Source organism: Diadema setosum, chromosome 13, assembly GCF_964275005.1.
Source record: "Diadema setosum chromosome 13, eeDiaSeto1, whole genome shotgun sequence".
NCBI lineage: Eukaryota > Metazoa > Echinodermata > Echinoidea > Diadematoida > Diadematidae > Diadema > Diadema setosum.
Genome location: NC_092697.1, coordinates 15,700,468 through 15,728,410, shown reverse-complemented (window position 1 = coordinate 15,728,410; position 27,943 = coordinate 15,700,468). Strand labels below are relative to the sequence as shown.

General features: G+C 37.8%; 1 protein-coding gene across 1 annotated transcript; it reads right to left on the bottom strand.

The window, feature by feature from the left end:
• Positions 1-80: 80 nt before the first annotated feature.
• LOC140237322 (coagulation factor XIII B chain-like) lies at positions 81-25,951 on the bottom strand. The gene is made up of 11 exons (XM_072317259.1): positions 25,871-25,951; positions 23,557-23,779; positions 13,689-13,877; positions 8,738-8,926; positions 7,201-7,401; positions 5,887-6,075; positions 4,850-5,062; positions 3,189-3,389; positions 2,432-2,704; positions 1,459-1,594; positions 81-393 (listed from the first exon to the last, which is right to left on the bottom strand). The coding sequence occupies exons 2-11, from the start codon at positions 23,678-23,680 to the stop codon at positions 81-83; spliced, it is 2,028 nt and encodes a 675-aa protein (XP_072173360.1). The 5' UTR covers positions 23,681-23,779; positions 25,871-25,951.
• Between the last annotated feature and the right edge of the window lie 1,992 nt (positions 25,952-27,943).

The window sequence follows — 27,943 nt, the reverse complement described above, 5'->3', positions numbered from 1 at the left end:
TAATTAAATAAATGTCTCAATAAATAATTCAATCCAACAAGAAGACAACCATCAATATCTCGCTGAACATCCTCCCCATGCTACTGGACGAAGACGTCGATGTACTCCGGCTGGTCTCCCTTCCTACCAATCTGTTCGTAGATGGTGGAGGCTTGCATCGCCTCCTTCTCCCTCCTCCGTCTCTCCGCCTCCTCCTCCTCCGCTATCTTCTGGCCCGGCAGCTTCCACTTCTCCTGGTCTGAGTAACCTAGCGACCCCACAGAGCCCAGCGGCATGGGTCGCGATGGGAGCTTGGGCGGCACGGGGCTCGACTCGGGGCTGGGTCGCTGGAATATGCTGAGCTGATTCCTGAAGCCAGACTTCTTCATTTGTTTTGCATCGTCTTTCCTCCGACTGTGTTACCAAAATGAAACAGGTCAGACATTGTATTAAGGGACTGAAATTTGTCCTGCCTTCACTATTGGTATGCCCTTGGTTTAAATAAAGAAGTAGCGTGTCTCAATGACACGTGGGTTGATATTGGATGAACATTTGAATAATTTTAAAATGAAACAAATAATGTTTCCACCGTGAATGAATAAGTAAGCTCTTATATGCAATTTTCAGGTTAGAGAATTTATTTTTACTCAACCTATGGATCATGAGAGAGTCATTGAGTTTAGTTTACTTTATTCAATTTGATTTCATAATCCTTATCACAATCTCAAATTCGTCGATACGAATGGTACTTTAAATAAGCACGATAAGACTACAAATGTATACAACCACGCCTTTGGGTTGCACACTACAAAATGAAGAATGTACTGAACACAAATGTTCATGGTCATGTTGTAGTACAAAGGTGTTTTGAAGAAGTAACAGAAATATGATGGGGCCTACATGAAAACTAGCTTGAAAAACTGCAGCAGGTTACCCAGTTCATGGGTGTGAAAATTACAAAGAACGGATGTAAAATGTCTTGACCAACTAAAATTATGGCGGTGACCCTTGATATAAGAAGCGTTCATCTTTTTATCCACCATGCTTACAGTGCTGATAGTTAGGAATGTATGACATCATGAATTCATGTCGTTTGTTTCGCCTCTTCACACTTTGGATATATTTGCTCATGTGCGTAAAGTATTTTAGCTACTCAACAGAACTTCGTTCCTTTGAATGTGGAAATATTTTACTGTTAATACTCGTCTATAGATATTGCGCATGTATCGGGGGTGGCAGGGGCGGATCTAGCTTTTTTCCAGGGGGGGGGGGGTTCAGGGGCTGAGCTGGGTATTGCAAGGGAGCGTATACGAAGCGACCGAGCCCGAGCGAGAGAAGGCTGCGAGCGAGAGGGGGGGGGGGGGGGGGGTGCGGGAGGGGGTATCCTATGCACATTAAATTTTTACTTGGCAGCCCAAGGGGGTGGGAGTTTGCAACCATCCCTTCATTTGAACTAGAGAAGGCAGATGTATCAATTACCGAAGCAGGCGATAGAAGAAGAAGGCAATGATGAGGAGGATCACGAACAGCACGCCACTCACGCAGGATAGCGCCACCATCGTTGGGGAAAAGTACTCAGTGTGGGCCACCGTGTTATTGACACTGGTTGTAGCTTCTGAAGAGATGGAAATAATGCGAATCGCAATCTTGCGAGATGAGACTCGTACTTTCAGCGCGTTTCTTTCAAGACTACCTTTCTCATTCTTTTCCGTTGAACAAACTACTTTAGAAAAATCATTAGCATTATAAGAATTCTATGGTAATGAAAGCTTAATGTCAGACTCGGAAGAAGAATAAAATGCAACGAGCAAGAAATGCCAAAAATATGAACGGATTTATCGCAGGACGTCGAACTAAATCCAATTTGGTTTAGTAGAGATATTTGCGAATAAAGATAAGGAAATGATATATAGGAAATACGGGATGGTTTTAATCATGACTTCAAGACTATTCTATCATGTTACAAGTAAGGCATCTCTGGAAAGGTTTCATTTTGTTCTGTCTGATGATGCAGAAACAGACTTTATAGGAAAGACACTGGTAGGTGCACTCTAAAAAATTAAATGGTAAATCCAACATTTAAAGTGTTAAATCTAACATTCACCAAATGTTTGAGTAGTGACAACATTCAAAATGTTTTGGTTTACCATTTCATTTTTAGAGTGTGAGTATGTGTAGATTATGGGAGAAAAGGATTTTCTGAGTCTGATATTGGGCGTGAGGTACGCGTTCCATGCTTCCGCATAATAAAACGAATTGTAACTCGAGTTGAGCACAGAGAGATCTGACAGATCAGGCCACCGTTTCTTGAAAGTTGTCAGTTTCTGACAATCACCATGGTAACAGTTAGACACCAGAGCTTCTCAGCCAATCAAAACCAAGGATTTTACTGCAGTTGTCAGAGACTAACAACTTGTCAGGGCTGACATTTTTCATGAAACGGTGCCCAGACCTGTTTCATCCACGATCGTCACTTCCGTGGTCTCGGGAATGGGACGCGTCGGCTGCTGGCACGACCGGCGATTATACATTGTCCCGTCGAAGCATCGCATCTCGGTCTCGGCCTCGTCGTAGCCCCACGTCGGGAACTGGTCGAGCGGCCTTCCCCGACATCGCACAGCGGTTCCGTGCGTAAGGACGACTGAGCCATCAGCCGTCTGTCTCGGGGTAGTAGGGGGTCCGTCTGTCTCACAGCCGGGGGGAATCGTCACGTTAACACACAGTCCTTTAGAATAACATAAATGACAAGGAGTGTGAGAAGGCATGCAATACAATAGAATACGCTATCAAATACAATGTACACAAAATAAAAACAATTGTCACAACTTGTCTGTTTGTTTTGGGTGTTGTTTTTTGTATGCATGTATTATTGTATAAAGGGTGTGTATGTACATGTAATTGCATACATAAATATGTGGGCATAAACCATGTATGATGTTTGTATGTGCATATTATTATGTTCAGGCCTATGTGAAGTATGTTCCTATGCACATACACATTATACGTTGTTATATGCACTTCATCAAATTCTACATGTTTGATGCCTGTCCGTCGGTCTCCGATCCAAAAAGAAAGAAAAGAAGAAGTAAGGATTACAAGTAATTTTTTGTTGTTGTTTTTATCCCTGTCAAACTCATAGTTTGATTGTTTGTTGTTGTTTTTGTTTGTTCGTTATGTGTTTTATAGGCTGAGTTAGCGCGAAGACTTACGCGCGCACAGCAGGTCGTTGTAAGCAGGAAACCATTCCCCTTCTACACACATCAGTTTTTCTGGTCCCACTGGAGAATAGCCCTCAGCGCACTGGACCCGCAGGATGGGCAGGAAGGTACCCACCGCCACCTCCTCGGGGTTCATTACACTCACCGACACCCCCTCTATTCGCTGAAAGATTGTCACATCCGGGCAGTTGCCTGTACAATATGCACAGAAGACGAAAGTCTTGATTTCAAGTCCATTTTTTTATTACTATTGTGTATCGTGTATTGTGATGTGACTAATATGTATTCAATTTCTGTAAAATATTCATGTCTTTCTGTTGGAAATTGAAAAAAAAAACGAATGAATGAATGAATGAATGAATGAATGAATGAATGAATGAATGAATGAATGAATGAATGAGTGAGTCGTCTTCTACACTCTTCTCGATATATCTCGTATTCATACTTTGGTGAGTTTATAGCCTACTACCTCGAGTTCCCTGGTTTTGACCCATCATCTCCTTTTCCTTCTCCTTTTTTTTTTTTTTTTTTTTGCTGTCCACTGTGTAGGTAGTGTCTCTTTCTGTCAAGCATTCCACGCTTACATGTACGCACTCTCCCTCTTGCTTCTATTATGCAAGAGAGCTGCCTCGTGTTTGTTTATGTGTCTGTGTGCATGTATTTTTTTTCTGTCATATTTTTTCTATTTTTTTTGCAAGCAATTTGCCTAGTGGTAAGTTTTGTAATTCGATATTCTTTATGAGGGGACTGCAAACTTCAAGCCCTGCTCTTTAGCAGTAGACTCCATTTCCTACCACGTTTTATTACTCTTTGTCATGAAATTTACAACGTTGTATCTCAGTTCACATGTTTGTTTGTTTGTTTGTTTTTTTCAGTACATTGTTGCGTTATTATATTCATGCTATATGATTACTTGTTGGAAATGAATAAAAGAATTGAAATGGAATGGAAAGGAGAGATCAAGTAGACGAACATAGAAAGGGAGAGAGGGGGAGAAAGAAAAAAAAGAAAGACAAAGAAAGCAAGAGACAGACAGACAGACAGAAAGAAAGATGAAGAGAGAACTGAATGAACAGGAGTTAATTCAATTTCTTGTATGTTCATTCTCGGATCGACATGACTGTTCTCAGACAAAACTGTATTCAAGTGTTTTAAACATATACTTCATTCAATGGCTACTGAGTATACAAGAATAATCCCACGGCTTGTCCGAGGTTCCAATTATTTAAGTCCCAGATTACTGATTACATTTAGCTTTAATAATATGCCCAAAGGTCTCTTTAAAAAACCCAACCCTAATGAGATCATACTAAAGTTCAAGTTCAAATCTATTTCCGGGGGTTTTTTTTTAACAATAACATGATATACATCTCACTTTCTTTAGTGACAGAAATAAGGCGTTAGAATCGAGTAAATTGAGAATCGAGTAAATAACATTAATTAAAACTTTACAATAACGATACTTGCAGGGAAGGGAAGTTCAAATCTGAAACTGTAAAACAAAATCCCTTACTGATATTCATAAGTCGCTTTCATGATTGTCATTTAGCTCCCTGTACAAAATCGTTGTTATACTGTGCTATTGGAGTGTTACCAACCAATCTTCTCTCTGAAAAAAAAAAATAAAGGTTAAGGTTAATAGTTATACTTACGTTCGCAGCACAAATCTTCAGGGGAAGGGAACCACTGTCCATCCACGCATTGCAGTGTGCTAGAAGAGCCAATCAGGACGAAGTTTTCAGCACACGTGACACGCACAGTCTGTCTCGCCAGCTGGCTTGCTATAGTAGTCGTCGTTGGCGACGTCTCGTCAATGATGAGTTTAGGGATTATTTGGAGAGCATCGTATCCGCAAAGATCTAAACCTCACGAATTAATCATTAGATATATAATAAGGACACGCCATTTGTCATTAATGTGATGCCATTATTTGATTCTTTTGTTTATGATGAGATTGAGAATATTCGTCCTCTCTTTCCAATGCTACTTTTTAACCCGCTGCAAATTACGAACTTATCAGTAGGCTAAAACTATCACACAGTGGATTTTCTCCCAAACTAACAAGATTTGATTTGACGGCCTTAATCTAAAAAAGATATGATTTTTTTTAATGTATATTGAATATCTTTCTTGCTTTAGTTGGCCTATAATAACACGCAAATATACACAAACAACTCTATGACTAATTGACGATGCCTTCGTCAGGTTCTGAAAAGCTTTTGGTCGTCCAGTTATGATGGTATGTGTTACAATCCAAGATTCCTCGAAAGAACTGACAAGCAACTGACAATAAAATTTTATTTGTACAATTAAGGTAACACTCGATTAAGTATAGTTAAGAGAAATAATGATATAAAACGAGAAGTAGGGTTGATTCCATCAGATCATTATTAGTTACTATACGACCTTCCGTGTACACTGTAAGTGCTATAAGAAAGAATATGGGACCAAGATCAGATCAGGCTCATTTATTCAAACTGCACTTAGATTGAAGGAACTACTTTAGGTATGCAGTGCTGTTTCTGTGTATCGGTACATCGATTACAAAATTAATGAGATGAAGTGTTTGGCTGTTTCATGTATTTTTTTTTTCAGTGTCAGGTCAGACCATAAAGATGGAAGTTAGGGAAAAAAACAACCTTCAATGATATGGAAGCGCGAAAAAACATCAGCGTGAGTGAGCACTTACTTCCGCAACGCAAGTCATCGAGGGGCGGGAACCACTGTCCATTCACGCAATGGAGAACGCTAGAACCAATAAGTTCGTAGTTCTCAGCACACGTGACCAGTACACTTTGTCTCTCCGGCTGGGTTGTTGACATGGTGGAGTTGAAGATGAGGTCTTTCCTTTCCTTTAGCTCCTGATACCCGCAAGGAACTATTCACAAGACAAAATTAATGATCAAAGCGTCTTGCATTCTCGCATTCAGTAAAAATTTTACCATCGTATCAGCTCTATTGATATTATTAGTGGGTATGATAGGAGTTATATCGTCTGTTCTGCTCAGTCGAGTCTCAGAGAACTACAGTAAATATGAACAATCAGTCGGCTTTCAGTTGCCAACCAGTCTCTTACTCGCTTGTGGACTTTCAACTGCCTTTAGATGTCTGTTCCGTACATGCCAACTGCAGCAGGAAGATCATGCAAACAGTGGTAAACCGAGGAGGTACAAGGCGACTGCCTCACTGGGTAGGCCCTATAGTAACTGAATACTGATCACTGCCAGTTCATAAGGTCATAAGGTCATTTGGTAACAAGGATGAGTGTATGCGGCTGCGTAAGTGAAAACTGCGACAATGATGTTTGCAATTCTCCGAACTTGGTAACGATCGGGTCCATAATATCCTTCGAAAACCCCTTCTCAGAATTTCCCAACTCCTCAGTCAAACATGTTGACATGGCTTCTCTCAGGTATTTCTGTTGTCCACAAGTCCGCGTTACCCAAGGTAAGGTCCTGGGGGAGACGGACAGCATGAGATCTAGAGCTGGAGATGAAGAGGAGAAAGAAAAGTCGAGTCTACCTCTGTTTTTCCTATCAAGGGAGATAATCTCGATCATCTCCTTGAGAGAGAGGTATGACAAGGGCGCCACCACCACCAACCCAACACAATCTTGACACCAAGGATCAGGAAAATGGAGGAAGAATACCTCAATGATTCAGAGGACCTGGTAGAAACAGGATTCCTCCATTATTGAGGAACGTCTTGGTGAACTAGAGAGCTCTAGACTCTCACAGCCAAGAGTTCCTTATACCTGGTTGAGACATTTGTCATGTTCCAAGTTCCTCAGACAGGGTGTTGTACCCACGAAGTCGCCCTCGATCGAGGTATAGGAATGGGTATTTGACAATGCTGATGGGGAAATGATAATGGGGCTGGAGACCTCAGGGTAAGTCCAGTCATGATTCTGATAAGTCTTCCTGAGAGCTTTCGTTAAAATAGAGCCGATTAAAAAGAAATTAGATAAATTCACGGAAGATATTGGAAATATTTGAAAGCTCACCTTGACAGTAAAAGCTGTCATAGAGAGGGAACCACTTTCCATTCAAACACTCCAAAACACGTGACCCAATGAGGGTAGAACCGTTTTCGCAAGCGACCTCTACGATGGTTTGCTGTGAACCGTTGTCATAAGTGGTCTTGAGTGTGAAGATGAGCCATGGTTGTTTGGTGAAATTGGCGATGGGTGGACTGGTGCACGTCGCTGAAACGAAAATTATACATGAGAAAAACTTGACCAGTTCATCTGGCTAGTTATATTTTACTGTCTAACCCATAAAATCCAGCAAACCACATTTCTACATTATTGGTGTTGTATCTTTTTATCCATTATTTTTTTTTTTTTCATTCATTGCTGGTATTCCACAATGTAGAATGAAACTTTCTCTTTCCTGTAGGACCTAATTTGGTCACATACCACTGCTTATATCAGTTGCAAAGTTATCAAACTCCTCTTAATCGTTCAATAACGGATCTTCAAATTTGGGAACACGCTTCAGAAGTTCCTGTTGCTCTCTAACATTGACACACTTTGTAAATTCCTCTTTGATTTTGTGCAGATTTAGTAAGTGTAACCAGCTCCATCACAACTTTCTCCAACCTAGGACACACAGCAAAAATCAGAGTTGCCTATCTAATGATGAAAAGATGCTAATTGTTACCATGGTTACAGAAACATTTGTCCAGGACCTGATGGAGAGCCTGTTCAAATGTGTTACTGGTCCTCTGGGGGGACCTTGGACCGGGAAAGAACACAGCGTCCCACAGTTTGTTCACAATAATTATGTTTGCATAGTCGACTATGTGAAAGCTCTCGAGTTGAACAGTGTGACGATGATTTCACACTGTGGTGTGTTGTTGTTTTTTTTTCCACAGACAGTTCATATAGTATTGTTCTGTTTCACACTGTGAATTCATGATTCACAATGTGTTCACAATGTTAAAACGCTCGAATTTAACAGCGTATGAAGAAGAGATTTCACATTGTGTTCGCAATGTATTCGTACTATGTTCACATTGTGTTTCACACTGTGGGACACTGCATTCTTTCCAGTAAGGTGAATGGATTGATTTGACCATAATTATAATTCAATTAAGATATGAATTCTTGAAATAGATGAAGCATATTGATATAGAGCATGGAATTATTGCAATGCTAATTTCCACTGTCACTATAGTATAGGGCACTATTGCAACAATAACATTGTCAATCAGACAAAAAATTATCTATGGTAAATATACTTTTGTGGAGTATATCGAGTAAAAGGTCCTGGATATCACCTACAATAAAGCGGGTGATGTTCGTTATTCCAAATGTTCGTTATTTCTAGTGTTCGTTAATCTGAAAATGAAATAAGGTTCGTTAATATAAAATGTAAAGAATTATAACGAACTTTATATTTCATTTTCGGATAAGGAACCTTCGGAACAGCGAACCTTATTTCATTGTCGGATTAACAAACCTTCGGAATAGCTAACCTTATTTCATTATCGGATTAACGAACCTTTGGAATGGCGAACTGTAACTTGCTTATGTTTACCTTCGCAGTGTAGAGTGTCAAGGCTGGGGAACCACTGTCCATCCACACATTCTACAAGGTTTGAGCCAACCACAGTGTACCCTGTAGAACAGTTCACCACGAAACGATCCCACACGTTGTCGGGCTCCGTCACATTTACCATGGTGATATTACGAGTCTTGAGCTCTTCGGTCGGCAACACGCACTGTGCTGTAAAAAGATTAAATGACGCGCCAAAACGTTGAAGATAATGTTTAAAATTGAAAAGTTTAACTGCAAAAGGAGTTATTTCATTCTAGACAATTTGACATAGATTATCATTTACGATTAAGAAAACCAAAGAAATGATAATAGGAAAATGTAAGGATATCTTTACTCATAACTTCGAGGATAACCTTTTTTTTTATGTGAGAAGTGGGGTGTCTTTGAAAATTTAGCGCTTTACCTTTATTTTACGCTTTTACTATTAAACTCTTGAACTGATTGCCTTTGTCACGGAAAGGGGTGCAGTAGGTTGCGGTAAAGCCCCATTCCTTTCAGTCGTATCCCCCTCAGGCTACGGTCACAACTCAGAGCGGCGACCGACCGATTTGTAGCCTGCTCGGTCGCTGCTGAAATTTTGGCACCGCTCAGCAGTTTTTGGAGATGCTGAGCAGGCTGTAAAATCCTAGCGATGACCGAGCAGCGCCCTGTCGATTTCCCGTCGGTCAACGATCGATTTCAGTAAAATTTTGGCGAAATGTGGGGATCTGCAACGAGCAGAGTCCGAGCAGTCACCGAGCGATGCCCCATCGGCAACTGGACGATCTCCCACCGGCCACCGGCCGATTTTTACGAAATTGCTCAGCGACCGACGGGTGATCGATAGGTCATCTACCGGTGACCCGTAGGCGTACCGGCGGCCACCCGCCGGTCTCTGCCGGAAATTTCTCACGAGCTACCTGTGTTTATTAATGTTCCTATGTGATTTGTGATGTGTTAATTAATTGATTAATTGATTAATTAATTAATTAAGAGAAAACTTGAGGCAAAACATCTAATAGTTAAATTATCAACTAACAAAACTCCGCCATGTGATACCACCGATAACTAGATGTCCTCGTCATCATCACGTATTGTTCTTATCTTTTTTGATATGAATTTTGGCGAGCGAGCGCAGCGAGCGTGCCGAAAATTTTTGTATTTCAGCTTACAAAACATGGAATTCTTGTCATTTTTTACTTATTAAATCTCACAATTATAGTGACGACCTTATAGATAACGATTTATACCAACAAAGCGAGGACTTGAAAAAAAAATACTTTAAATTAGTACGAGCGAGTGAGCCGAAATTTGTATATTTCTGCGTCATCATAACGTTTTTTTTTTTCTTATCTTTTTTGATTTTATTTTTGCGCCCTCCTCCTCTGTATGTTCGAAACCGTGTAACATTTTTCCTGCTAAATATAAAATGACATGAGTGAACACAATAGACATTGTCATTTTGTCCGCGTCATCGTCACGTTTTGTTCTTATCTTCTTCTCTTTTTTTATACAAATTTTGGCGAGCGAGCGCAGCGAGCGAGCCGAAAATTTTTGTATTTCAGCTTACAAATCAGGAAACTCTTGTCATTTTTTACTTATTAAATCTTACAATTCTAATCAAGATAATAGTGACGGCCTTATAGATAACGATTTATACCAACAAACCGAGGACTTGAAAAAATAATCTAAATTAGTACGAGCGAGTGAGCCGAAATTTGTATATTTCCGCGTCATCATTACGTTTTGTTATTATCTTGTTTGATTCGGGTTTTTTTGCGCCCCCGTATGTTCGAAACCGTTGGCGCCTTCTTTTGATCCAATTGGCGATCGCTTCAGAACGAAAGAAATTGCAGCCGCTGCTCCGTGAAACATTTTGCCTGCTAAATATAAAATTACATGTGTGAACACAATAGGCACTGTCAGTTTGTCATCATCATGTTTTGTTCTTACCGTCTTTTTTATATAAATTTTGGCGAGCGAGCGCAGCGAGCGAGCCGAAAATTTTTGTATTTCAGCTCACTGAACATGGAATTTTTGTGTGAACACAAGAAACATTGTCATTTTGTCCGCGTCATCATCATGTTTAGTTTTTATCTTGTTTGATTTGGTTTTCTGCCCCCCCCCCCCACCATTCTCCCTCCCCCCCTTCCGGGGGAGTTTTTGTTTTTGTTTTTGTTTTTTTTTTCCTTCTTCTTCTTCTTCTTCTTTTCTTTTTTTTCTTCTTCTTCTTCCTTTTTTTTTTTCTTTTTTTTCCTTCTTCTTCCTTTTTTTCTTTTTTTTTTCTTCGTTTTTTTCCCCCGTTTTTTGGCGCCCCCAAGGAGTGGCGCCCGGGGCACGTGCCCCCCTTGCCCCCCCCCCCCCCCTAGATACGCCACTGTCCACATTGCGCTAGATTATCTTCTCCATCTAGGCCCTGATTTCCTTCAGTGCCTCTGTCATTTTTATCTTAACATTTTTAGTCCCCAAATCGCTCGACGGCGACCGCTCGATCTATTCTCTTGGTTTTCTTCTGTGCTGTTGTCATTTTTGTCTCTATTATTTTTGTTCCCTAAATCGCTCGGCAGCGACCGCTCGATTAGGTCAGTACCTGGGCGGTTCCTGCTCGGACACCGAGCGTATTTTGGGCAGCGAGTGAAAACTGGTCGGTCGCCGCTGAAATTTTAACTCCGCGTTAAAACTTCAGCGGCGACCGACCGATGCCCTAAAAATCAGCGGCGCCTGGTCGGTCACGGGTCGTTCTCCGACCGGTTTTAGCTAAAAACTCGCCGACCGGTCGCTAAGCAGGCTGATTTTGGGGGTTGTGACCATAGCCTCAGTTTAGTAATGTCATGTTGTTCTGTCTCCGTTGTCTGTTTCATTTTGTCTTAATTATTTTTGTCTTATGTACTTGTAATTACAGTAAGTATTTTTGAAGAAATTCTTGAGTGGTCCACATTCTACAAGCATAGCTTTTTGTGGACCTCTCAGTTCTCTTTCACCCTCTAAACATAACTTTGTATTTCCAATATGTATGCATACTTTAAAAAGTTTGTTGACTATCGTCTATTTGTCGTACTTTGTAATGTATATATGCTTATGATAGAATCCTCGATTTACTTTGTGTCATGTTTTGTTGGAAGAAAAATGAAAATGAAAAATGAATGAAAAGACCTGAATTGAAAGTGAAATGTCACTCATGCTCATAATTTTGATGAAGAAGTGAAATCAAAGTAACGGGATGGGCGAAGTTATTTTTTTTTTTCAAAATCAAACATGAAGTCAGTTATTCTACAAAATTATGGCAAAAACATGAAATATGTTTAACAGTCATGAAAACTGTCTTTTTTTTTCTGTGTATGATTTTTCTTTGTATATGTTTCTTGAACACACGGAGAGATATTATCAGTATGACGGATGACCACAGCTTCTGTCTCTCTCTGGTATATAACCTGTCTGCAACAATCTTGTTGTTATATACGATTCTTCTTTTTTGAGGCCGATCGCATGAAACATTCTAGCGTATCTGCAGCCCAAGGATGTGGTGTTATTTGGGAACGTAGGGATCGAGTCTCTTGTTGCTGTCGAGGATTTTCATCATTTATAAGCCGCAATGATTGCAGTTACCATGGCAACAGCCGACGAGCGATCTGTCAGCTGCGATTTTTCTCCCCATTGTTGCAGCAGTAATTATTGCAGCTTTACAACAACGACAAAAAAAATACAACTTTTAGGTGATTGCACACCTCTTTCATGAAGAGGTTTCCTGTTAAGATTTTTATAAAAAAATCCTTTGGTTGGGGTTTTGAGAAAATTACCAACATATATGTACCACCACACTCATAGAATCAATGTTGACATATTTTGGCAAGTAGCCACTGTGATCTTTACTCGTTGTAGATGCAGAGTGTAGCGCAACTACACTTGATACGCAGTATAATCTATCATGATCGCATTAATTTATTAAAACCGTCCATGCTTGCAAGTAGAGCATTATTTATACTGAAGCTCTCTTCTCGTTTGACGTATAATAGAAGCTTGTACCTCTCCAAAAATTGATTGATGGTTTGGATGATGAATTTTCAGTCATCGATCTTTCTCGTCACGCCATGTTACTTTTGTAAAGAGACTCGTCAAATCATTTGTTTTGTGTTTTTATTCTTTTCATTTCTGATGTGAGGTTTGATGTGTTTTTTTTTTTCAGTCTCTTTTTGATGTCAGATCAATTTGTCTGGATACTCCTCAATTTCTGAAAACCCTTCATCTGCATTTCAACACGAATGCCACAATCAAGCTCATCTTTAAATGTTGCGAAATATCCTTGCAACGAAATTCATGCAGAAAGTCGGAACATATTTCAGGAGTGCCTTATGACAGTTCACTTTCTCATAACATGCTTTATCAATAACAAGCACTTTAAAGCGTTTTGCTCCTAATTTTTGAATATTGTCATTTACTACCTCAAAGCTGTTAAAGGAGACCTCCGGATGATTTTCAAATTTTTACATTTGAACATATATAAATTAGTTATACTGGGTACAGAGTTTAAGGATTTATTATGATTGGGATGAAAAATAAGAATGTTTTCGAAGTTTATAACAAATTGCAATGAACAAGGATGATGACATGGCAGCCTCACCATAAGAATGCATGAGATGTGGCTCAAGGAAGCAGCACAAAAGAAGAAGGCATGCATAGATTACACACAGGTGAGCTTGCAAGCATGTGGTATTGTAATGGAATGACACTGCTACATTTCTGAGATATGTGAGGCTCCTATGTCATCATCTTTGTTCAGTGTAATTTGTTTAAGGTTTTTGAAAGTACTGTTTCTCTGCTCAAGAACCACAATAAATTCTACAAATCTATACATGAAGCTGTTGATTTATGTACTACATGATGTGAAATTATGAAAATCGTCCGGAATGCCCCTTTAATGTAAAGCGTAAAAACGGTTTTTACGGTAACCTACCTTTGCACGATGGCTTTGGGTGGTTCCATATTCCGGATATGCACGTGAGAATCGGTTGTCCGGATATGTGATATCCACTGTCGCAGCTATATTCGATCGATGATGCGTTGGCTGGATACGCTGGAAACGTCGCCAGCAAGAGGTCCCGGTATCCGTTTTTAATCTCACCCGGATCGTGACAAGAATAATCTGTTGCGAAAACATCGATAATTCCTCCTCTTTATCATCTCCTGATCAACATCATAGCTCACTTCAATGTTTATTTTGCAATCAAGCACAACAACATACAGCCAATAAGAAGCAAACTTTTTACATATCGTGATTGAAATGTATGGATATGTATAATGTTACATTGAGAAAAGATACTGGACATCAATCTGCTATTATAGGACTACATGGTGATGTATCAAAGGAATAGAGAGAACTAGTCGATGAAGGGCAGCGTGAGTCGTTGCATATTTCGAAAAGTCATTGATCATCCAACATCAACATCTGGGCCCCATTTCATAAAAAGTTGATATGATAGCAACTCTTGCTGGAATGGCAGTTGTCATGGTAACGAAAAGAATCCTGCTTCCTGATTGGGTGTTGCTATGGGAAGTTGCCATTCCAGCAAGAGTTGCCATCCTAACATCTTTTATGAAACGGAGCCCAGATTTTAATCAACTCTGTGCATGTACATTATACATTCATGTGTGTGTGTGTGTGTGTGTGTGTGTGTGTGTGTGTGTGTATGTGTGTGTGTGTACGAAATAGAAATATGACGGTAAACGTTTTTAATGCTTATTTTATAGATGTAGGGTCTAAGTTCAAACTTGGCAGCTTAGATTGATCCCAGAGTCACTCCTTTGGCTGGTATACTTTTTCCGTATAACTGCCAACGATTATATCAGCTTTCTTAATGTCGCAGCTCAAAAAAAAAAACAAACAAAAAAACAAAAACAAAAAAAAACCCCAACAACAAATGTGGTGTGAAGCTCATATCTCGACCAATATTATTTTTATTCATATTAACAATATCATATATTAATACATATTGTTATATTCTTTGTCTATGCCAAGGATATGAACATCTTTTACTCGCACCAAATTTTAAAAATTCTTACTACTCGACTGAATTGTTTATCAACTAAAGTGTCAACATGGTTTAAATGTAAAAAAAAAAAACAAACGAACAAATAACCAGCAATCATTTAACATCAACAATCATTTAACATCAACATCAATTGACTTTTTTTTTCATAATAAATATGCGTGAAAAAGAAATTAAGAAATAAAATGAAAGTAAAATCAAATCAAAACTACTCTACTCACTTCAGACAAACAAACACAAGGGAAATTGTAATCTATTGATGGATGCTCCCTTATACTGAAAAATGCTCCACACAATTCTAAATACTTTCCCGAGTGCAATCTGAACTGGAACGAACATAATTATGCTTAATATTCAGAGAGCTGCATCCAGAAACGCCGAATTCAGCTGCAAATGAAATGCTCTTTTGAAAATTGTGACTTATGCATTCCTCACATTATTTCATATTGTAGATTTTTTTTTTCAAAATCGCTGTTATGTTATTTCATCAATGAGTTTCTTGGAATATACATGTATGGACCCTGAAAACTGAATAATGATAATAATAATAATAATAATAATAATAATAATAATAATAATAATAATAATAATGATGATGATAATAATAATAACAATACTAATGCTAATAACAAATATGATGTGTGTGTGTGTGTGTGTGTGTGTGTGTGTGTGTGCCTGTGTGCATGTGATGTTAAACATACGTCATATACCTACGTATTAAACTAAGAAATGAATACATTCTTTTTTCCTTAGATGTTGCACCTCACATTTGAGCTCATTTGCTCAGTGGATCAGGGATTCACACAGTATCAAATGCACATCGTACAAGACCAAAGCAGGCTCTGTTACATACAGTAGGAGAGTCATGATTCATATACAGAACGACACCTATCCAAAGGCACCGGTTTGCATTGAACGGATCGCGAGGGTAGTGTCTCAACTTGGACAAATAAAGGCAAGGTGAATTTCCTCTAACATTATATCGGAAGGCCTTCAGCGACAGTGTGATAGAGATATCATCGTGATATAGATATCATCATACGAGAATAGAGTATCAAACCCAGAAAAACCACAGGTGGTACAGGCAGGTTCTTTCACATGTGTGGAAGGATGCGGATAAATTGAGATAGATAGATGTTTAACAAACAGATGGAATCTTTGTTTCTTAACTCGTTTACATTACTGTCCTGTGAAAAACAGGAAAAATACAGGAAGAATACGAAGACAGTAAGTAGTGTGATTAAAGTGATCAACTAATGAAAACTTTACGCATTACACAAGACTACATAAGTAGTATAATACAATTCGCCGCTGATACCACGAAGTGGCACTTTGGCGCGTAGTTGATGAAAACCGCGTTTCGAGAAAAACGCATCCAAAGCTTTACAATTTATGAAATCGTTAACTCGAGTGGATTTCTGGAATCAAATTTGATAAATCATACATGAACAGAAAGAGGAGAACTTGTTCTTTACAGTCACGTGCCAATTTTAAATAGTGAACGTGAAATATTGCGACTGCGAGGCAGGAAACAATTGTGTCATTTCGTGGACGAAATCATAAGCGTAAACCGCAGTTCGATTTTGTCCACGAAGTTTCACATTGGGTCGCCCGCCTAGTTGTGGAAGCAAGAAGGGTACTTTTTCACCAACTACTATGATTTTTTTTTTTTTCAAATCGAGGAGACAATATATCAATACCATAAAGTTGCAAACATTTGATTTTGTACCACTTCGTGAAGGAAATCTACGCGCAAATCGTTGTTTCACAAAGACGTTCTATTCATTAATTCCACGAAGTGGCACATTGCACGCCCGCACGGCGTGCCGTAAGTGCGCCTTGTTCAAAATTATTAGGTATTCGCGCGTGTTGTATTCTCCGAAATTACTTCCATTCATTCGTGCAGCCTTTACAGTGAAAATTTAAACATTTTCGCAGTATTCGTTTTGAAAATGTGTAATTTTGTTATAAACTCTGAATGTCTTCTTGGCTATATATCACAAGAACAACAACAAACAAGCATTGTTGCTGCTATTTTCAGGGCTTTTGTGTTTGTGTGTGTGTGTGTGTGTTGATATGATGACAAGGGGTTGATTCCTAATCAAAATTATTCACCTCATCTGTACATTTTACTCCAATGTATACTGAGCCTTTTTCTTGCTTAATTCTATGTTTCACCATGCTCACAGTCATGATTAACGTCTCAGCGTCACATGCAGACTTTGTTTTACCGTTAAGTCCACTTTCTCTTCTCTCTCTCCCTAAAGTTATTTCATGCCAATCTCATCCCCATATTCAGTCTTTTGTTATCACACTTTATATTCTAAAAGAATTCTCACTACTTTCATTCGTCTATACCAAAAGAAAAGCAAAACAAAAACAAATCCACATAATGATAAAGGTTGAATAAAGAATGTACTATAACATGATCAAATCGATCCCCACAAATCATTTTCTTGTTAAGTGCTATAAAAACGCTTCATATTTTATTTCGTTCTTCACTGACAAAGAAATATGGTTATTTGAAAAAGCAAATCAAAATGATTTTATTAAACACTGTTTCAGACTTGAAAATGAGCTTACATTTCAAATATGTAATGGAAATTTAGTATTGAAATATTGGCTATTCATTTCAAAATTACATTGTCAGCTTATTGTAATAACATGATGATATTCTGAAGGTATTTGAAAGAATGGATAATTATATTTTCATACACATGAATGATTTAAAGCAAATTACATTCTAGGATAGGCAAGCTGCCGAAGAGGTTAAAAATAACACTACAGTCGTTTTGTTTTTTTTTTGGTTTCTTTTCTAGTCCAGTTTAAGCTGGAGATAAGCAGAAGAAAATAAATAATTCTGTGGAACACATACCTGCATCCCCTTAATTAACATCAACGTCCGTTACCCTTCATATCAGCACTTAAAAACGCATCGGCCATCACTAATTCTACGTTTAATCAATAAACTATGACTTTGAGCAGTGTATCATGGCTCATGAGGTGACCTTAATTGAATGAATAAATTGATATTTCAATAATAGATAAAAAGAGCGAGAGATGAAAATGATGAAAATAATTCAAGAAAAATAATCAATTCTTTGGAACACATACCTGCATCCCCTTTAACATCAACGTGATGTTAATTAAGGGGATGTGAGTTGGCTCAGTCGGTATCGCGTCTGCCTCACGATCACGCGGCCCGGGTTCGAACCCGAGTCTGGACTGAGCAATGTTGTGTGTAAATATACCGTCCCCTCTAGCAAGAGGCAAAACACTCTGTCCCTCGGATAGGACATAAAATGGAGGTCCCGTGTATGAGAGAGCAACAACTCATGCATGTAAAAGATCCCGCTTCTTCATTCATCGCAAAGAGCAGGGTGTTTAACCCGGTGAAGTGGTCCCACCTCACATCCAACTGGACCCATGGAAGACCAGCTTAACGTAGCTGAATATGGGCTATCCAGCCATCTTGTCAGATGGAAAATGAACAAACAAACGTTCATTACCCTTCATATCAGCATTTAAAACGCATCAGCGATTGCTATTTCTACGTTTAATCAACAAATTATGACTTTGAGCAGTGTATCATGGCTCATGAGGGGAATTAATTGAATGAATAGATTGATATTTTTATATCAAATAAAAAGAACTAGCGGTGAAAAAGATGAAAATAATTCAAGAAAAATAATTCTGTAGAACACACACGTGCATCCCCTTAATTAGCACCAACGTCCATTGCCCTTCATATCAGCACGTAAAAACGCATCAGCGATTACTATTTCTACGTTAAATCAATAAACTATTGACTTTAAGGAGTGTAGCATGGCTCATGAGGTGAATTAATTTAATGAATAGATTACTATTTTTTCTGAACGTCCAATATAAAAGACAACCTCAAAACCAGAACCATTCAAGAAACTAACCATTCTCTTTATTACCTTGCAAATATACTAACATGTTTTATTCAATCTATCAGTTGGACCATCTTCGTGCAGTATGTAGTTATTCATTATACCTGTTAAAGATTGTCCTGTCAAAATATGAATTGATAACAAAAACTCATAACAACGACTAACAACTCATAACAACGAATGGCATTAATAAATTACAACTTTACTACGAATTTTCATTTTTTTTTTTTTTTACAAATGAAGTATTTATCAATGTGGTAATAAAGGTAAAAAGATGAAAATGATTAAAGAACTGTTCTTTTTTAACTGATTGAATACACAGGAGTAAATTGAATTAATCAAAAGTTAAGAGGTCCAAGTTGCACCGCCAAATCAAGATGCGTGCTTAAATTAACACAAACATGTAACTTGTAAACAAGTACACAAACATGTAACCCTCCCACACACTACTGGAATAGAAGGGAACATTAACGTTATCTTTCTTTGTTGTTAATTAATTCAAAATGTGTCATTTTACTCTACGTCTGCAAACATCTCTACTGTGTTTGTATCAGTGATGTATTAGGAGAATTTTCTCATAACATTACAGATAGTGTACACTGACATTCTTACTATATAAACAATAAAATCAGCTGGGTTCATAGATTTTGAACATTTTTTAATTGAGTCTGGTAGATTACAGGACATGGGGTCCTTTTTCAATTATTGATTGTTATGCAGTGATTTTCAACTATGCTTGAAAATAACTGACATGCTAATCGTAATGGTGTTGCATAAACACGAAAATAACTGACATGCTAATCGTAATGGTGTTGCATAAACACGTTTCAAATTACAGAAAACTAATATTGATATAATGATGCATCCATAAATGATATCAGTCTTGGCATTTGAATAAAGATACAACATCAAATGCCAGAAGGAAAGGCGATCACATTTTTTTTTTTTATTGTAATTTGGCTACCACTGGCTCTCCCGAAAATTTGACATTATTTTTTTTTTTTTTTAGATTTGATCTTTTAGTTTGGTCTCCCCCAACAGTGATATGGATATAGATAAAAAAAGCAATGAGTAAGTTTACATGACATTGTGTAACTTAACTAAATTATTATCAGCATCAGCATTGTAATCATAATTATCTGCAAATATTGACACACACACACACACACACACAAAACCTTTTATAGTATACGATCACTTCGTAGAAGTGATCGTTACATTCTGGCGCCGCATCTAATATGCCTGATATATTATGTGATGTATGCGCACCTACTTCTGATCTTGCAAATACACGTTGGTATTTGCACACAAAGAGAACCTCAAACATTCAATCGAGATTTGATAGGGGAATATATCTGTCTTTATATTCATCTACCTCACGCAGGCGTGATTAAATCGGGTCAGGCATGATTCTGATGTCCATATAGAAATACATTTCTATATGTATAGGTCTACGAATGTGTTGAAGTAAGGCATTGTGATAGGTAATGGTCTGAAATGAGCATGAGAAAAAGATCAAGATGGTGCAATCGTAATTATTGATGACTTAGTGTTTGTGTCCATGTGTATGACATGCGCAAAGGAGTTTTACTTTGATTTTAAATGATTCACACCCCTTTTTCCCCTTCCGCTTCTATATGAAAAAAGTGAAACATTCAGAACTGCGTTTTATTTTATTTTGTTTTGTTTTTTGGCGAAAGCTGCATCAGATAATGAAAACATAAAATTCGCTTTTAAGTAATGTTGCATATTTTATTTATCCCCCATATACTTCTTGCGCAGTAACTGTAGATTAATGAACAATGCAATTTGTACATCTCGAAATTCTCTGGAAGTATAGGTTTTGATCCTATTAAAAGTCGATAATGGTTTCTTTGCTACAATAAAAACTTCCTTCTGATTCAGAAAGATGTTGAAGGAGATCTTACGGCTTAAGGATCAAAGACGATATGGACAAAGCCGCCCAAATTTAAGACCCACATCGTGTGTAGGAGGATTAAAATGGTTTCAAAGCTTAAAACGTAATGGCAAAATGATATTCGGAGCACAGACAGACACAAACAAACAGACAGACAAATAGACAGGCAGGCACACACACATAATTTATATATATATATATATATATATATATATATATATATATATATATATATAATGTATACTATATAAATACATATTTTGGTCTTAATACTGAATATATGCCGAACTGGTTTAAACAAGGAAGTCAAAAGGCAAAATAGATTATAAACATATACGTATGCAATGCAGACAATTTTAATATGTTCAATATGTCGAGCGCCTGGCACGATTGAAAGTGTGCTGTTTCACACAAAATCTAGATCTACAGAGGAGTAAAATTCAACGATGAAGGACAAATAGGGGGAGAGAGGGAGAGAGAAAGAGAGCACAAGCGAGAGAGAGAGGGAGAGGGAGATAGAAAAAGAGAGAAAAAAGGGGGCAGAATGAACGCGTTTGCAGTCTGTCTCTGTAATCAGGTAATGAGTATGTAAACATGACAAAAAAGTAATTACGATATTTTGCCCATCACTTTCACTTTTTTATTGCCTGCCGTGGTGGTTACGCGCCATTTTCCTTCGTGCTGTCGTGGGGAGTGCAGAGTAGCCCCAATTTGCGATTTGCACCATAGCTTAAACTGGAGTCAATCAGCTTCATGACGCATTACATGGCTGCACGCACATGACACAACTTTTTTTCTCTCTTTTTATGCCTCCGCCACGAAGTGGTGCCGGAGGCATTATGTTTTCGGGTTGTCCGTCCGTCCGTACGTCCGTACGTCCGTCCGTCCGCATTCGTTTACGCGATAACTTGAGTAATATTTACTGGAATTTTACCAAACTTGGTCCAAGTATGAAGTATGATGGGGCAATTATTTGATTAGATTTTGGGTGAAATCGGGTAAAGGTCAAAGGTCAAGGAAATTCATGAAATCGTTTCCGTTTACGCGATAACTCAAGACTGGGTGGAGCAAATTTCACCAAACTTTGTTGGTGGATGATGTATGATGGGACAATTACTTGACTAGTTTTTCAGTGAAATCGGACAGAGGTCAAAGGTCAAAGATCAAAGTCAAATCCTAAAATTTATCTGTTTACGTGATAGCTCAAAACTGGATGAAGCAGCTTTCACCAAACTTGGTCCAAGGATGATGTATGATGGGATAATTAGTTGAGTAGATTTTAGTGACATTGGCAAGAGGTCAAAGGTCTAAAGGTCAAGGTCAAATGCTACAAATGTTGCAATTTCCCCCATATCTATGCAATGCCCGATGGTATTTTCTTGAAACTTGGTGTGGACATGTACTACTGCGTAAAGATTCTCCAGAGAGAGTTTCATGTCATAAGGTCAAAGGTCAAAAGGTCAAAGTTAGGTGAAAATATTGTAATATTACTTTTCTCGCAAATGGTTCAATGTATCTTCATGGAACTTGGCACATATGCATGTACTGTCTGGCAGGGATTATCTAGGGAATTTAGGGGTCATGGGTCAATAGTCAATAGTCAGGGGTCAAAGGTCAAGGTCAACTCAAAATTTTACTATTTCCCTCATATACTAGTATATGCAATGCTTGCATTATTAGTTTCAAAACTTAATACATGCATTACCTAATGGAGATTCTGCGGGAAATTTCCAGCCAGAAGGTCAAAGGTTAAGGGTCAAAGGCCAGGTTTCAATGCCCCCCCCCCCAAAAAAAAAAAAAAAATCTATTTTGTACCGTCATCACACTCTTTCTTCGTACCTTGGAAATTACTCAATGCATAAACTTCCCCAAAATTCCCCAAATATGTGTACCTGCACTCTTAGAAAATTATAGCAAACCCAGTTCAAAACATTTCTGACAAACCTGTCATTTCAATATTTTGCCAGTTATATGTGAAACTATCATGGATCACACACTGTGAAGACATTGTGCTATACGCCTATTGGGAGAATCATGCATATATGGCGGAGGCATCAGTCGCCATAGCGACATTTCTAGTTTTAAATCTATGAGAAACGAATGCCACTAAGAGTTGACTTGAATATATCAAATAACAGCTGAATAACAGACATAAAAACTATAAAGCTATACTACAGAACATCTCAATCAATTACACTGACGTACCTAATAGAATGTGTGTTAGTCAAGTGAATTGATAAACAGACTGTTTATATCAATGTTATCATTGTTATTGTTATCGTTAATAGTCTCCTTATCTTGATGACAAAAGTTAACATAATCTATATATATATTTACATATCAGTTGGCGAAGAAACATTATCATCATTACAAACAAGACAGTGATGACAACAACACAACGTTTCATCTAATGCACTGAATTGAGAATGACGTTATTGTTCAGTAATGGCATCAGACAAATTAGATGGTTTATTGGATGGATAGGAAAACGAGGGGAAAAGACATTTCGCATATAGAATGATACACATGCACGTATCATTCGATAGTTCTGGGAGATAGGTAGAAATTTCGGGCAAGCAAGAATCAGTTACAATGAAGTAAACAGATCGACGGCGAGCTACAGAGGGAATCAAACACACAGGGGAGAAAGAAAGAACACCATAACGATAGAAAGAAAAATGGTAGAAAAACGCAAGATGGTGGACAATACTCATGTGCCCGTATAGTTACGAATGATTAATTTACAGATCTACAGATACAAAATTTAGTTGATGAACAGAATTGATATATGAATAGAAAGAAATATAAGAAGATAGGTAGATATTTTTCTTTTTTTTAATGCAGGTTGTGTGTAATATTCATGCAAGTTGAAAGTTTTGCAATGATTGAGTTTATACGATTCTCGCTTCACAGGTGAAAACATGCATGGTCTTTTCTATTTACCGCAAGGAGTACTGTTGTTTAAAGCCATCCCCGGTGGTGTTAAGGTCCAACAGACAGGCACATGAATCATTCCAAGGGAAATGATGATCAGGATCCAAATTAAGTCTCCAGGAAGATTGGGCATCGTCAAAGAATGGCGGAGAGGGATATTGTCTAATGATAAACGTTCTGCTACGTATTTATCTTCCTTTGGCTTCCAAAAAACGCCGAGGTCTGCGTGTAACTAATTCGCATCAACAAAATAAAAGGAAATATGCTGCTGTGTCGAAAACAAGCACTCCCTTCTTATTAGAGACGGTAATTATCCGATTAATTTCGTTCTCCTCCTTATGGCGAGAGAGTGAATCGATTCATGTCGCAAAATGTTAACCATGGGTAAAAACAGTAGAACGAGAGTGAGACAGAAATACTGGGATCAACTTGGCACATACTGCGTCAAACAAGGCCCACTACTTTCCTCATAATATTGAGGGAATTAATGAGGTTAATGTGCACTACAGATCTTTTACTCGATAACACAAGTCTGACAACATTAGACTTGACTTGTCTATCATTTCTGGCTCGTGTTAGCCCGTGTCAAGTATCCAGCGTTAATGGCGTCCCCTTACAGATATTAGGGTGTGTCGCTGGGACTTCATTTCTGAAATTATGTTTGCATAATCTGTGCAAATGTATTTTGAAACTAGGTTTCTCCATGCAGAGAGAATTAGCAAGAGGGGAAGAGATAGATGGTGAGAGAGGGAGAGAGGAGAGGAGGTAATTACAATTCAAATCAAACATTTCTAAAAAGGCTTGTCGAGGCCTTGCATGAAACTGATGTAGCCCCCCCCCCAAAAAAAAAAAAAAAAAAAAGAAGGAGCAGTGACATTTCGTATCTTTATTGCTATCAGACAATTATGTTACGATAAAAACGAGATTGCTTTGTTAATGTCTTTTGTTATTCTAAACTCGAATGCTATATAGTGCTTGGAGATGTGCGAGTATCAGGAAAGAAGTTGATTATACCTTTGCATAATGATAATATATAATAATATATAAATGATTTTTTTTTTGATTTGGAGATTATTTGTTTATAGCAAAATTCTGCTATTAAAAAGAAGTTTGATGTTATAATTTTGAGCAGGTAGAAATTGCACATTATATAATGATGTACATTTCCCTCCGTGTATACAGCATTTAATAGACAAAAGGTATTATACAGATACAAAGATCACAACCGTCATCAGCAATTAGAGGAAACGGTTTGATGTGAAGTTATAGCCTTGTCCCATCCTTCAAGCTACGAGCATTTGTCACATCTCATTTCCAGCTAAAAAAAGAAAGAAAAAAATGACAGTTCTGGCAATAGGCAGAGTAACTTCAGACAGAAACAAAAACAAAACAAAACAAAAAATATACACACAAACACCTGATGAGTATTATGCTCACATAAGACTATAGATTTACTGATCAGTCAAGCGCCTTGATTCATGACCGAAACACAAAATTCAAGTTGAGAGAGTATCAAACATTTAAACGCAGATGCAATAGAGTTTTTGTAAGCTACGTTGATGAGCTATATCAATATTTAAGTGTTGTGGGGAAAAAAAAAGAGAGAAAAAGATGAGGTTAAAAATCAATAGTAATCAAACACAAGCTGGGGAGGAGGGTGTGTGCTTGCCTGTTCTCTGTCCATGGTAACATGAGACAATCTAAATAGATACAGACAGCCGTTGGTAGGTTAACGCAGATACTAGAGTGTAAAATTCAGTCTTATGGGGGAATGCTGTGCAGAGCTACACAATTAGTGCAGAAAAATATATATATCAAAGTATCCGCCGAAATAAAGAAAAATGTTTGGACTGTATTTTCACGCAAACTTTAGTAATGCATAGTTAATTGTGTACATGCAAGACGGCAAATTGTACTGGCAGTTTCAACAGATAGATTCAATAGAGCGAGATACTTCAACTATCTTATTCCTACCTTATCATTACATCTCCACTTTATTTCTCACTTTAAGTACGTGACTAAATACTGTGTATGAATAATAAACGAAAGAGTCAGGATGACCAGAACTATTTCCTAAGACAGCATGAGAGAACAAATACATCTACATGTAAAGTGCATATTTGTTTCACTTGACATTTCGGGGGAAATATTACAGTGGAGCGAAGCTCGCCGTTTGAGAGTGAATGTCAAATAATGTATCACGTCAAATTCACACATCTCCATCCACATCCCTCTCCACCTGATACCCCCCCCCCCCCACCAAATAAAAAAAAAAATGCATACAAAATAAGGGGAGGAGTGTAAATAGTGGATGATACTCAACGGATGGAATCAGTCAGATTCCACATGTCGTTGGATCCAAGGGAACGCTACGAGAAGAATTCCCTCGCGGATTGCCATGAAGTTACCCACAGCTCTGACGCTGCTCCTCGGGGCTTCGATGACGTCGCTGCTGCAATGGAATGGGCACAGATTCCAAACAGGCGTAGGCAAGTAGATGAATATACATTATATCGTGGAAATAATTATCTCAGATGTTGGGCCTCTGTTTTTTGTTTTTTTTTTTTTAGTAAAGATCTTAAACAATTTCTATAATTCTAAGATACCATGTGGTATACGAAAGCTTTCGGTGTGTAGTTGTTGTACTTGGATTGTCTTACACTTTTTCCTTGTATACTTTCATGTAATAACCCCCTGTTTTGTACTACGATCTATATTGCTATTTTTTTCTGTATGCCTTGGTGTCAAAACTTTCGTATTGGAGAACGAAATAGAAATTCAACATGAAAGGCAAATGTCAGGTTGGGAAGCTGCAATCAACCACAAGTTACTATCTGGAAAAACATGTATTCATGAAAATGGCATGATATTCATTTTCCTTTTAGTTTAAACAACATATGCATGCTTTCCCTTCCTCTTTACATGACAAGCTACTTTCAGTCAAGGTGAAATCTGTTTATTGGCCTCCTTTTCCGCTGAAGGACACTTCAGTGCAGATATCTTTACATCAAGACTAGAAATTACTATAATTTTCAAATCGTTAAATGCAGTGTGACGTGTTATATGCAAACAAGTTATAATCATTATATCGTCAATAATGATATATGGAGAGCTTGGGCGAAAAAAAACGAGGTTACCCCATTCCCGTCAAGTTCAGCTGTTTGCGGTTCGATCTGCAAAACACGAAGAAAAAAATGAATATGGCTTATTTTCAATAATGATTTAAAAATATTCATGTTTGTGCAACAAGTGATTTATCAGTGGAAAGGTTTAGTTTGCTCTATCTGATGGACTTATTTCATTTTAAAAGATATTCGAAAATGACGCTTAATCACTTATGCAATCAAACTCTTATGTAATGGCAGTTTGCATCTATCTGTTCTGTCCGTGTAAAGTTGTTTCATATTATATTCATTATCAATTTTTCAATATCGTTATTTCACATGATCGAAGAAATGAAACCATGTTAAATGTGGTAATCCGTGGTAGTAAAAGAAAACAAATTCCATTCATCTATTCCAGTTTTTCTAGATCATGTTTTAATCAGTATTTATAAATAATTCTGCAATTGTTAACATGCATGTCAGACGCGGAGCAAGAATGAAAAGAATATGGAAATGTGAAGAACCCAGCAAAACGTATTAGTCAGTTTAGCAATCATTCATGTAAGAGCTCTCGGTGTATTCAGAACAGGGACTGTAGTTTTGTCCGAAATAGGTCTTGCCTTCCAGATAAGTGCACACGAGTAAATAAATTATATGATTTTTCTTTTAAAAAAAATGAACACATACGTTCGATTTAGTGATATGGAATAAGCGAACTTTGGTGTCTTTTGAACCAGCTCCTTCTGAGGATACATACACCTTGAACATTGGTTCAAAGGGATGGCATAGTTTTGGTTGAGATGGGGCTTCAGGCTTCCATCTTTTTTGTGAAATACTGACAAATCTCTTATGAAATATTATAGAGGATACAATTCTCAGAAGAACTCAAATTTATTTGATGAAAATTGGTTTTGAAATGACTGAGATATCCAAAAACAAAGAGGTCCTTATAAAAGGTGGGGCCCACCTTTTACCAGGACCACTTTGTTTTACTTCTTTTTTTTTCATATTATTATCTAAGCCATTTCAAAAACGATTTTGCAGGCGTCAAATAAACTTTAAATTCCTCTTAGAATTGCATGCTCTTGAATTTGATTTCAGGAGTGGTTGTTAATTACCTCACAAAAACTTAAAATCTGAATCCCCATCTCAACGAAAACTTTACCATCCCTTTAATCACTTTTTATATCCTAAACATATTCTGCCCATCCCGACAGCATTATTATGTGGTTTTGTATATGGATGTGCAGTCTTTCCAACACCATATGAAAATCCATTGGTTGGAGACGGAC